The 11,163-nt window shown below is 40.8% G+C and overlaps 1 protein-coding gene across 2 annotated transcripts in view; it reads left to right on the plus strand.

Moving 5' to 3' along the window:
* The window catches only part of NSD1 (nuclear receptor binding SET domain protein 1), a 103,585-nt gene that overhangs the window by 76,285 nt on the left and 16,137 nt on the right, over positions 1-11,163 (plus strand). The window contains exons 13-17 of one of the 2 annotated variants that reach the window (XM_008578191.1): positions 1,952-2,108; positions 4,090-4,295; positions 7,319-7,431; positions 9,312-9,581; positions 10,418-10,534. In XM_008578191.1, the coding sequence (XP_008576413.1) occupies positions 1,952-2,108; positions 4,090-4,295; positions 7,319-7,431; positions 9,312-9,581; positions 10,418-10,534 (863 nt within the window). The remainder of the gene's footprint in view (positions 1-1,951; positions 2,109-4,089; positions 4,296-7,318; positions 7,432-9,311; positions 9,582-10,417; positions 10,535-11,163) is intronic. The other variant, XM_008578192.1, reaches the window with a different exon arrangement.

Here is an 11,163-nt window from a genome sequence, read left to right on the forward strand (position 1 = left end):
CACAGTCCACAGGTTTGACACTATTGACTGACTAAGATGTTGCTGTGGTTGCCAATTTGGTTTGGTTACATCAGTGACTACTCAGTTGGCTACTAGTGCCTTGCGTGTGTGGTTGCCTCGGGTCTTGGGCCTCTCCAGGGAGCCACCTGTCTGTTCAGCTTGGACTCTGCCGGGCTGCTGGGTCACGGGGCAGTACTGCAGGGTGTGTGGTCTCTGCTGAGCTTCCACCTCCCATGCTGGACTTCTCCCTGTTCCGTGCACTCTGGACCGGGCTGCTGCAATGAGCCGAGGCACCACAGAGTGTGTGGTCTCTGCAGAGCTTCCCCTTCCCCTGCAGCATGTCTCCCTGCTCCGTGCGCATTAGGGTGGGCTTGGGGTGGAGCCGGGTGGTGGCGGTGAAGCCTAGCTGCTCCTGGATCACACGGCGGTGGCCCCCCCCACATGGTGTGTGGACTCTACAGAGCTTCTATCTCCCTTGGTGGACAACTCTGTGCTCCGTACGCATTGGGCCAGGCTGCTGGATCGCCTGCCAGCCTTGTCCCCGTGGAGTTCCCGCCTCCCCTGCCAGACATCTCTCTGCTCAAAGCGCACTAGGCCAGGCTGGGAATGGAGCCAGGTGCCTGCGGTGAAGCCTACCTGCTGGATCACGCAGTGGCAGCCCCACAGGGTGTGTGGATTCTGCGGAGCTTCTGCCTCCCTGCCGGACGTCTCCCCACTCTGTGCACACTGGGCTGGGCTGGGAATGAAACCGGGTGGCAGCGGTGAACTCTATCTGCTGGATTGTGTGACTGCGGCCCCGCAGGGCATGTGGTCTTCTGCCTCCCCCGCTGGATGTCTCCCCGTTCCATATGCACTTGATGTTATGTTTTTATAGTTTAAATCAGTTGATTTGTGGGAGAGAGTGATGCTAGGGACCATCTATTCTGCCATCTTGACCGGAAGAAGGTGAAGGGTTTTGATCCTGTGTGGATTTAGTGTTACTTCATGCCAAAATTATTCTCAGATAATTATAAGCATCTGACCTTGGGAAACTCTGGTATTGTGAAGTAAGCCCAGGCCTTGGGGACTGGAGATATGGAATCTAATTCTTCCTTACTAAGGTCTCACTAGAAGTCTCCTTCCCTTATCTCACTGCAAGTTCTAGTATACAGCAGACTTACTCACTTCCTCTCTTGACCACTCAGTCCAGTTTACCAGACCCAAAAAGCAGCTTCCTGGCTTGTCCCGGCTTCCCAACGTGTGACCTTCTTGTTGATCATCTGTGGCTCCTGTTTTTATTCTCCCCAGGGAGCCCAGCAAACCCAACCTTGGCTCTGCTCATTTAACCTCGAAAAGTTAGTAATTTTAAGAAGAGAGAAGGAACCACCAGATGAAGATACTACTTATGTTTCAGACACTACTATGTGATTTATTAGCTAGTTTAGTCCTCAAAAACATGTGATTATTGTTTGTTGTAGAAAATACCTTACCATTGAGGAAATTACAGGTCAGCATGGAAAGTGAATTCCCTAGGTCATATGGTCTTAGAGCTGGAATTCCAACCCAAATCTGACATCAATCAGTTAAGGCTTGTGCTCTTTATACTCTGATCATTGTGTGTCATTGATATTCTCTTTGTGTACTGTTTTGTGTTCTAGTGAAAAGGAAGAAAATGTACGTGTGTGTATGTACACAGAAATGACTTTATTGGGTTTACTTTTGACCTCATTGCCTTAATTTTTTGCCAATAAGATCTCATCTTTATCAGTGGCAAATCTAATGGTGGGGAGCGGTCAGGAATATTGGAGAGGGAGTATTCTTGTAGAGAAGTCTTTCTGGGTAACTAAATTACTAAGCTGTTGGCTGGTACTTGGTAATTGGGAGATACATAATTTGAGCTGTGCAAAAGCTATTTCAGCTGGGTCCCTACAGCAGCCTGAGGTCTGAATGCCAGATATTTGTATTCCCACAGGAGGCAGCCTTCTATGTTGTGATTCTTGCCCTGCTGCTTTTCATCGTGAGTGTCTGAACATTGATATCCCTGAAGGAAATTGGTATTGCAATGACTGTAAGGCAGGCAAAAAGCCTCACTACAGGGAGATTGTCTGGGTAAAAGTTGGACGATACAGGTGAGTAAGCCTGAAGGAGAATGGCACTCATAGAATTTACCATCCTCTCTTCCTTGGAATCTCTCAGACATAGTTCTTTTTTTAAAAAATGATCTTCCTGATTAGGCACAGTACCGCACACCTAATTAACTTTTCCTTATAAGGAAAAAAAAAACTAACTTTATGATTTGCAGTTATAGAAATAATACATGTTCTGGGCTGGCCCGTGGCTCACTTGGGAGAGTGCGGTGCTGGTAACACCAAGGCCACGGGATCCCATATAGGGATGGCCGGTTGGCTCACTGGCTGAGCATGGTGCTGACACCACCAAGCCAAGGGTTGAGATCCCCTTACTGGTCATCTTTATATAGGATTTAAAAAAAAAAAAAAAGAAATAATACATGTTCTGGGCTGGCCCGTGGCTCACTTGGGAGAGTGCGGTGCTGGTAACACCAAGGCCCCGGGATCCCATATAGGGATGGCCGGTTGGCTCACTGGCTGAGCATGGTGCTGACACCACCAAGCCAAGGGTTGAGATCCCCTTACTGGTCATCTTTATATAGGATTTAAAAAAAAAAAAAAAGAAATAATACATGTTCTCTGTAGAAAATTCATTTATGAAAACCCATAAACTCACAAACAAGGAAGATACATTGTTAACATTTTGTCATATTCACTTACAGACATGCCAATACACAGCCTTCTCCCCACAGTCCTCCAATATTGTTCTTATAGTTTATACCTTGTTTTGCATCTCACTTTTTCTTTAAAAATTTTTTTTTCTTTTTTTCTTTTTTTTTTTGGTCCTTTTTTTTGAGACCGGCCGCACTGCGCTCAGGCAGTGAGCGCACCGGCCATCCCTATATAGGATCCGAACCCACGGTGAGAGCGCTGCTGCGCTCCCAGCGCCGCACTCTCCCGAGTGCGCCACGGGCTCGGCCCTAAAATTTTTTTTTCATTGAACAATAATGCATAAAAGAATGTGACGTTTTTGATTTTAAAGAATGACAAAAGGAGCACCTATGTATGTACCTCCCAGTTAAAGAAATAGAGCAGCACTGGTAGTTTTGAGGCTCCCTCCATGCCCTGTCTGATTCCATTCTCTCCCCTCACCCAGAGGTAACTATTCTACTGAATTTTAAGTTTTTAATTCCCTTGCCTTGCTGTATATGTTTGCCACATGTATAATGTTTTGTTTTGCATGTTTTAGACCTTTATATAAAGAAATTATTTTTGATATATTTTCCTACATCATGCTTTTATCATTCACTTTTTTGCTCCTGAGATTTATCATAGTTAATATAGAGCTCTAGTTAATTCATAGTTCTACGTAGCTTCTTTATATAGTTACACAATGTTGTATACTTCATGTATCCGTTTTCCTGTTTGCACTATGAACATTTGTTAGTGTTTCTTGGTTTACACACAAAAGAGCTTTCTATAGGGCATTCTCCAGAGTAAAATAGGTGTAGGAGTTTCCAGCTTTAATAGCTGATGTCAGATTGTCTCCCAAAGTGGTTGTATGTGCTTTTTATTTTTTTACATTTCTTGGTGTTATTTTTACATACTCCTAATGATTACTGAACGTTTCCCTTTTAAAGGCCAAATTGTATTTCGTTGTATAGTGCAGCATGGTTATTACTGTCATTCCCCTGATGCTGTGCATTTACATTGTTCCCAGTTTTTCATTCTTACAGATATGTTCAGTGAACATTATACAAATAAACCTTTGTTCATCTCTCTAATTATTTCCTTTTTATAGATTCCTTGAAGTAGAATAACTGAGTCTAAGGGAGTATGTACATGTGTGCGAGTGTGGGCAGGTGTTTTCAGGCTTCCAGCACATATACCTTATTTGTACTCTTGTTAGCTAGTAAGAATGCCCTAGACTTTAATGTGGACAGACAGACATTGCTATTCCTTATTCTTATCCTAAGTGGGTTATTTTCCTAGTGTCTTGCAGCCTTCTAGAAGTTTCGTCCTTTGTTTTCACCTTTCCCAGGTGGTGGCCAGCTGAGATCTGCCATCCTCGAGCTGTTCCTTCCAACATAGATAAGATGAGACATGATGTGGGCGAATTCCCTGTCCTCTTCTTTGGTTCTAATGACTATCTGTGGACTCATCAGGCTCGAGTCTTTCCTTACATGGAGGGGGATGTGAGCAGCAAGGATAAGATGGGCAAAGGAGTGGATGGGACATATAAAAAAGGTAACTTTATCCTTTTTGTTCTTATATCAACACAGGCCTTTGTTGCCTGAGTATCTGCTCTGTGTTAGAATTCACATATGTTACATTTAGCAGCTGTGTTGTGTCCTCTGGGGCACATTATGGGGCTGCAGTTGTAGGATTTTGCAGGGAAGTTGACCCACATAACTCATTATTTTTTGAGCCTAACCTTTACTTAACTGGATATTCCTTGAGGAAGTTTTTTTTGGTCTTATCAGTTCTGGTTTCTCAGCATCTCATCAAGTAATGGAGGTTCTGGAACTATTTTATAAAGTGTTCATAGGCAAAGGCTTGAATCTCTAGCAGAGCCCCACATTTACTCCAAGGATTTTTTTTTTTTTTTTTTTTTTTTAGTTTGTTGGGAAGAAATAAAATTTACCCAAAATTGTAGAGCAAAATGGTGGAGGTCAAAGCATAAATACTCTGAATCAAAAGAAATTTTTGTAGGCTGGCCTAGCATTGAAGGCAGTAGGGACAGTTGGGGGTAGGAGGTGAGGTCCCTTGGTGTCACCAGGGCTAGTTTTACCACTCACCAGGTGGTTGAGTCAACTTTGAGCCTGGATTTTCCTTTACCATATAATGGAGTAAGGTTGCTGTGAGTTCAGTGGGATAATAAAAGTGACCTCCAGGGTACATATTTGGTATCTTTTCAGTGGCAATTACTTTCTTCTTCTAGCTGTCCTTTAAAAGGCAATTTGAATGTATTGGACGTTAAAGTATAAGATTTTGTCTTCGGGGTGAGATGAAAAGGGATTCTTGGCAAGTGAAACTTCCTGGGTAGGTAACGGGAGTGATGTCCAAAGGGATCAAGTTCAACAAAGTTTTTGATTGCCTTATGTTATTTTAGTGGGTTCTTATTTACCTATTTGCCATGTAGTTTCTGTGCAGAGATATGGGCTATTTGAACTATTACTAATACAGTAATACACAGTACTGATACTGTGGGCTATCATTACTAATACTGTAGGAGCTTGGGTCTTGAGTCTTGTAACCTCAGATTGTCAGGGACTAAGTGACCTACATCTTGGCCTGCATAGAGATGGCCACCACCAAGGCTGGGAGAGAAGGTGGAGTGTGGGGAATGCCGTCAGTGTGAGGCTGCCAAATCTCTGGGATTCTGTGATTTCTATTCCTTCACCAGGGGATGGCTAGGTGCTTCTGCTTTCTTGAACACATGTTTTTATAGGGGAATCTGACATAGATATCAGCAGTCAAAATGCCATTCAGTGAGTGTTGTGGCAAAAACGTGCATAGTATATTGTGGAAGCAGAGCAAGAGGAAGCATGACTAGGCTGGGGATTGAAGTCTTGAAGTCATGGATGGCTTCTTTCCTAATTAGTGCTTTGAAGAATGAGCCATAATGATGATAATAATAGTTACCTTTATTGTGTGCTAGACTCTGTTCAATGTTTGTTTTCTGCTTTAAGTCCTTATGGCAACCGTATAAGGTAGATACCATCCTGATTTTGCACATGAGGTAACTGAGGCACATAAAAGTTAAATTACTTGTGTAAGGTTCCAAAACCAATAACTGGTTGAGACAGGTTTCTTTCTTTTTTTTTTTTTCCTTTTTGTCTTTTTCCGTGTCTGGCAACGGATCGCAACCCTCAGTGTCGCCCCCGTACCAGACTAGGACCGGCAACGGGATCGCAACTCTCGGTGCTGCTCCCGCGCCTCGCTCAGCCAGTGAGCGAGAACCGGTCTGTATGTGGGATCCGAACCCTCGGCGGGAGCGCCGCCGCACTTCCCAAGCGGTGCACTATAGCAGTGCGCCACCGGGCCGGCCCGAGGCAGGTTTCTGACTCTGGTAGTTGGTCTCCAGAATGCAAACTCTTAACCCCTACACTGTAAACAAATAAGGAAGGTACTTAAAATGTTGTCAAGAAGATAGTACGTGTTTTTAATCTAACATGCTGAGTTATCGACCTCCAAGTATTTGGTATAGTTTAAGCACAGGGTTGGGGAAGCACTGGGCTATTTGCCTAAAGAGTTACATCAGCGACATGGTCAGCACAGAGTTGTAGAAACCTTAGTCTGGTATGGAGTATTGGGATCTTTAGAAGGTGAGAAGCTACAGCCAGGAAGATCTGCAATATATCTGTTGTAAGTAGTTCTGGGCAGAGATGATGGGACAGTAACAGGGAGTTGTTCATGGGGGTAGAGAGAATGATGTATACTGGGTAGACATTAAGGAGATAGACTAGGCAGGACATGCTGACTAATATGATAAGGAAAGGACAAATTTTAGGACACACACATTCTGCTAAATGGTTACAGGGAAATGAAGAAAAGGGGATGGGTCAGAGGGGAGATTTTCTTGAAAGAATTGACAAAACATGGGGAAAGCCACAGGGAGGAAAGAGGGAAGAATTGGAATTCTCAGAGTTTTTAACGTGGGTGAAGAATAATGAATTAAAATGTTGTTTTAAGTGGATAAAAATGAGAATCTTAAGATTTTGTTGGACTTTTTCAGATATTCCAATCTTTGAGTATATGAAAGGATTTTAATGTAGATTAGATATGAAGATCTGTGTATCATTAGAGCTAATAGCTGATATTTACAGAATTTAGGAGAAGAGTAGGACAAGTTCTCTAGAGAATAGTAAAGAAGAAAAGGAAAACTTCAACTTTGAATTTCTTCCAGGAAGAGTGAGCATGTTACCTGGGGCACCTAGGAAGTAGAATGTTCCTGGAAGCAGGACTTTGTAGAGCAGGTGAAGTCTAGTCATTGGTAGATGGTATCTGTGGGCTTTTTAAAGTCATTTTGCTGTTTGTGTTTTGTTTTTCCTCTGAAGGTTATAGTCTGTATTGAGTCATTTTGTCTTAATGTTACATTTGAGTACCCTGGGGACCGTATAACCTATTTGAAAATAGGTGTCATATATATTCTTAGTTTCTCATATAAAATGTTGGTTGGTTTTTGTCTAAAACGTGGGTTTTCTCCAACTTAAAGGGGGAAAAAAGCAAAATAACTTCAGTCACACTTGTCCTATGTGTTTTCTTAGCTCTTCAGGAAGCTGCAGCACGGTTTGAGGAATTAAAGGCCCAAAAAGAGCTAAGGCAGCTACAAGAAGACCGAAAGAATGACAAAAAACCACCGCCTTATAAACATATAAAGGTGAGAAAAAAATTCTTGGGAGACAATCTCTAGGAGAGACACTCCAAATATTGCATACTTAAACTCAAAAATGATTTGTTGTTGGCCGGCGCATGGCTCACTCGGTAGAGTGCGGTGCTGATAACACCAAGGCCATGGGTTCGGATCCTATATAGGGATGGCCGGTTAGCTCACTGGCTGAGCGTGGTGCTGACAACACCAAGACAAGGGTTAAGATCCCCTTACTGGTCATCTTTAAAAAAAAAAAAAAATGATTTGTTGTTTATCTGAAATTCAAATTTAACTGGGTGTCCTGGATTTTTATTCACTAAGTCTGGCAACCTTACTAAAAGCAGACTATAAAGATAGTATCTCCAGGCTTTTATACTTTCTTGAAAGATGATGCAGTACTTTGTGCAATGCTATAAGAAAACTGAAGTGTGACTGTTTATTTCACTATTTCATCCTGCTTATATACAATACCATCATTCTTCCATTTTCTTCTTATTATTTTTCTTTTTTAGCATAGTTAGGAATCATTGATGGGTAATGATGAAATACTAAAATGTTACAAGAATAGGAAAAGTAAGAACACTCAAATTCCATACTATATCTTAGATTTATAAAATGGTCTAATGAACCTACATGATAGTTACAAGATAGAATGAGTTTTATTCTTTTTAAGTAAGTAAATTTTCTTTTTGGTCTTTGGAAGGCCTCTAAGAAGGAATAGAAGTCATAAAATATTAATCCTTACAAGTAATTAAGATTGCTGAAAGAAAGAAACTCAAGACCCATAATGGGTCGAAGTGGATTCTGGCTATACACTGAGAATTAAATGGAGTTATTATGTGTGAAGACATAACACCAAAGTGTAGTTAGACCTCAGAAAAAGGAAAGTAATCCTGTTCACACAGTCCTAGGTGTCAGATAACAGCAAGGTAGGCATTTCAGAATAGCACATCAGTTGGCTATTGAGAGAACAACTTCCTGTGGATGATCTCATCACAGAACTTAGAGGCCAACTTCTTCCCTCTACTTGCGTTGTTTTTTGTTTGTTTTTTGTTTTTTGGTAAACAAACATATTTCCAGGAAAAGGATCTAGAGTAGAGGCTGGCAAACTATGGTTTATGGGCCACATCCAGTTTACTGCCTAATTATGTAATGCCCATGAGCTAAGGGTGGTTTTTACATTTTTAAATGGTTGGGAAAAAAAGAAAAAGAATAATTTGTAACACATGCAGTTTATATGAAATTCAACTTTCAGTGTCCATAAACAAAGTTTTATTGGAACACAGCCATGCTTATTCATTTACATAGTGGCAGAGTTGAACTACATGCATCAAAAACCTATGGCCCAGAAAGCCTGAAATATTTACTGTCTGGTCCTTTACAGAAAAAGTTTGTCAACCCCTGATCTAGAGTGAGAGTTTACCTACAATTACATATCTTTGTCTTTGTTCTTACTTAATCATGTGGGTGTTTTTTGTTGTTGTTTTGCTTTGCTTTGTGAGGTGTTATGCATGAAACTTATTTCAGATTAATAACAGATTAGATCAGGTGTTAAGAAAGACTGATTAAAACGTGTATTCATAGAGAAAAGGTATAGTATAGCAGCTAAAGTGGTGCCACCATGCGGCAATAGCACATACCTAGACTGTAATTCAGTTGGCCTACTGGCTTTGAAATTTTGATTTTCAAATGAATTTTTAAAACTTTTGTTGGATTCATATTTTATATATCAAATGAGGCATTATTTTCGTATCAAACTGCCTAAATCTTGATAGTTCAAAATCATGTGAAATGTAACATGCAACTTCAAGGAAGTCTGCCTTTTTACAGGTCCTGAATTATCTTGTATTGACTTGCCTGATGTACTGTACTATACACTTCTTCTCCAGGTGAACCGTCCTATTGGCAGGGTACAGATCTTCACTGCAGACTTGTCTGAAATTCCCCGTTGCAACTGTAAAGCTACTGATGAGAACCCCTGTGGGATAGACTCTGAGTGTATCAACCGCATGCTGCTCTATGAGTGCCATCCCACAGTATGTCCTGCTGGGGGACGCTGTCAAAACCAGTGCTTCACCAAGCGCCAGTATCCAGAGGTTGAAATTTTCCGCACATTACAGAGGGGTTGGGGTCTACGGACAAAGACAGATATTAAAAAGGTAAGGAAAACTTTTCTCTTCTTTTCTTGGCAGCTAGCCAGTACAGGGGTTCAAACCCTGGACCTTGGTGTTACCAGCACCATAAACTCTCTCAAGTGAGCTAACCCACCAGCCCCAGAAAAACTTTTCTTAATTACCGGATTTTTTTTTCTTCTTTGTAGTTGCTTGGTAACTGATGAATATGAGAAAATTCATCATAGAGGAAAATAACATAGTTTAGGGATTAACCATGTTATTGTGTCTTGCCATATCCTTCCATATTGAGAGGCTTGAGAATGGATGGTCGCCTTCATCTCTAAAGTCCTTTGTATTGATCATGTTTACTATGTAGAAGGATAGAAAAAAAGAGAAATTCAAAGATGCTATGGCCTTATTTGCTCTTTTGTGAAAAATCCTAGAACTAGTAATTAAGAGTGAGAGGATAGTGAGTACATGATACAGAGGTATTAATCATCTGCTAATGAAATACTTTTAGTGGGGAAAAAACAAAATTGGGTTCATGGAACATGAAGGAGAAGGGGTTAGACCTTTTAAATGAAAATGATCTGCAAGTTTTTAATAAATAGATAATTTTATACAATCTTTGTGTAAAATAAGTCTTATTTGGTATTTTAATAAAATAAGCCTTACTCATGGTTTTATTTTCCAAAGAATTTTTTGGAAGTTTCTTTCTAGGAAAGGCCATGAATATGGGTTGGTCTGTTTAATTATTTGCCAAGTAGTTGTTTTATGTCTACTGTGTGCTAGGCATTATGCTGAGGATGTGGTAATCAATATATACATGTGAACATCAATGTACTTTTTGCCATTAAGTCAGAAGCTATTTTTTGTTCTAGGGTGAATTTGTGAATGAGTATGTGGGTGAGCTGATAGATGAAGAAGAATGTAGATCTCGAATTCGTTATGCCCAAGAACATGATATCACTAATTTCTATATGCTCACCCTTGACAAAGTAAGTAATGGAAAGTGTTATTTCCACTGTTGTAAGGTTGTGAAATCTGTGTTGTCATGGCCACAGTATTTGTAGACATGTCATGCACCCCTCAAAGCAGGGTCATTCTCCACCATATCAGTGGGGATTGTTTGAACAGAGTTCTGGAATAGGTAAGATTCCTCATTTCTGTCTATACCTGCATATGGCCAGAGGCAATAAAGCTGCTTTTAACATTCTTTTTGAGCAATCTAATATATGTTTATTAATATATGTTTGGGATTATATCTTTTAGTATTTGTCCTATAGGATTAAAATTTAAAGTCAGAAAAATAATCAGTCTTTTACCCTTTTATAGATTAAGAAAATGATTTGTTGATGTTTAATTAGTGTATTGAGAAACTCATGTAAATTGATTGTAGAACTCAACTTGAGAACCCAAATCCCCTTTCAAATTATAGGAATTTTCTGCTGAGTTTTATTTCATTGGTGCCTGGAATTGTATTTGGAAGTTATTCCTAATTTCAATATCCTAGTGTGTATTTTCTCTGTATCTGCAATTCCTCTATGTACCTGAGTGACAGGTTTCGCTAACTTCCCCACCCTGTGCGTGCACGCACGCATCCTCCCCCCCCCCCCCCCCCCCCCTC

Source organism: Galeopterus variegatus, unplaced genomic scaffold, assembly GCF_000696425.1.
Source record: "Galeopterus variegatus unplaced genomic scaffold, G_variegatus-3.0.2 Scaffold1642, whole genome shotgun sequence".
In the NCBI taxonomy this organism is placed as follows: Eukaryota; Metazoa; Chordata; class Mammalia; order Dermoptera; family Cynocephalidae; genus Galeopterus; species Galeopterus variegatus.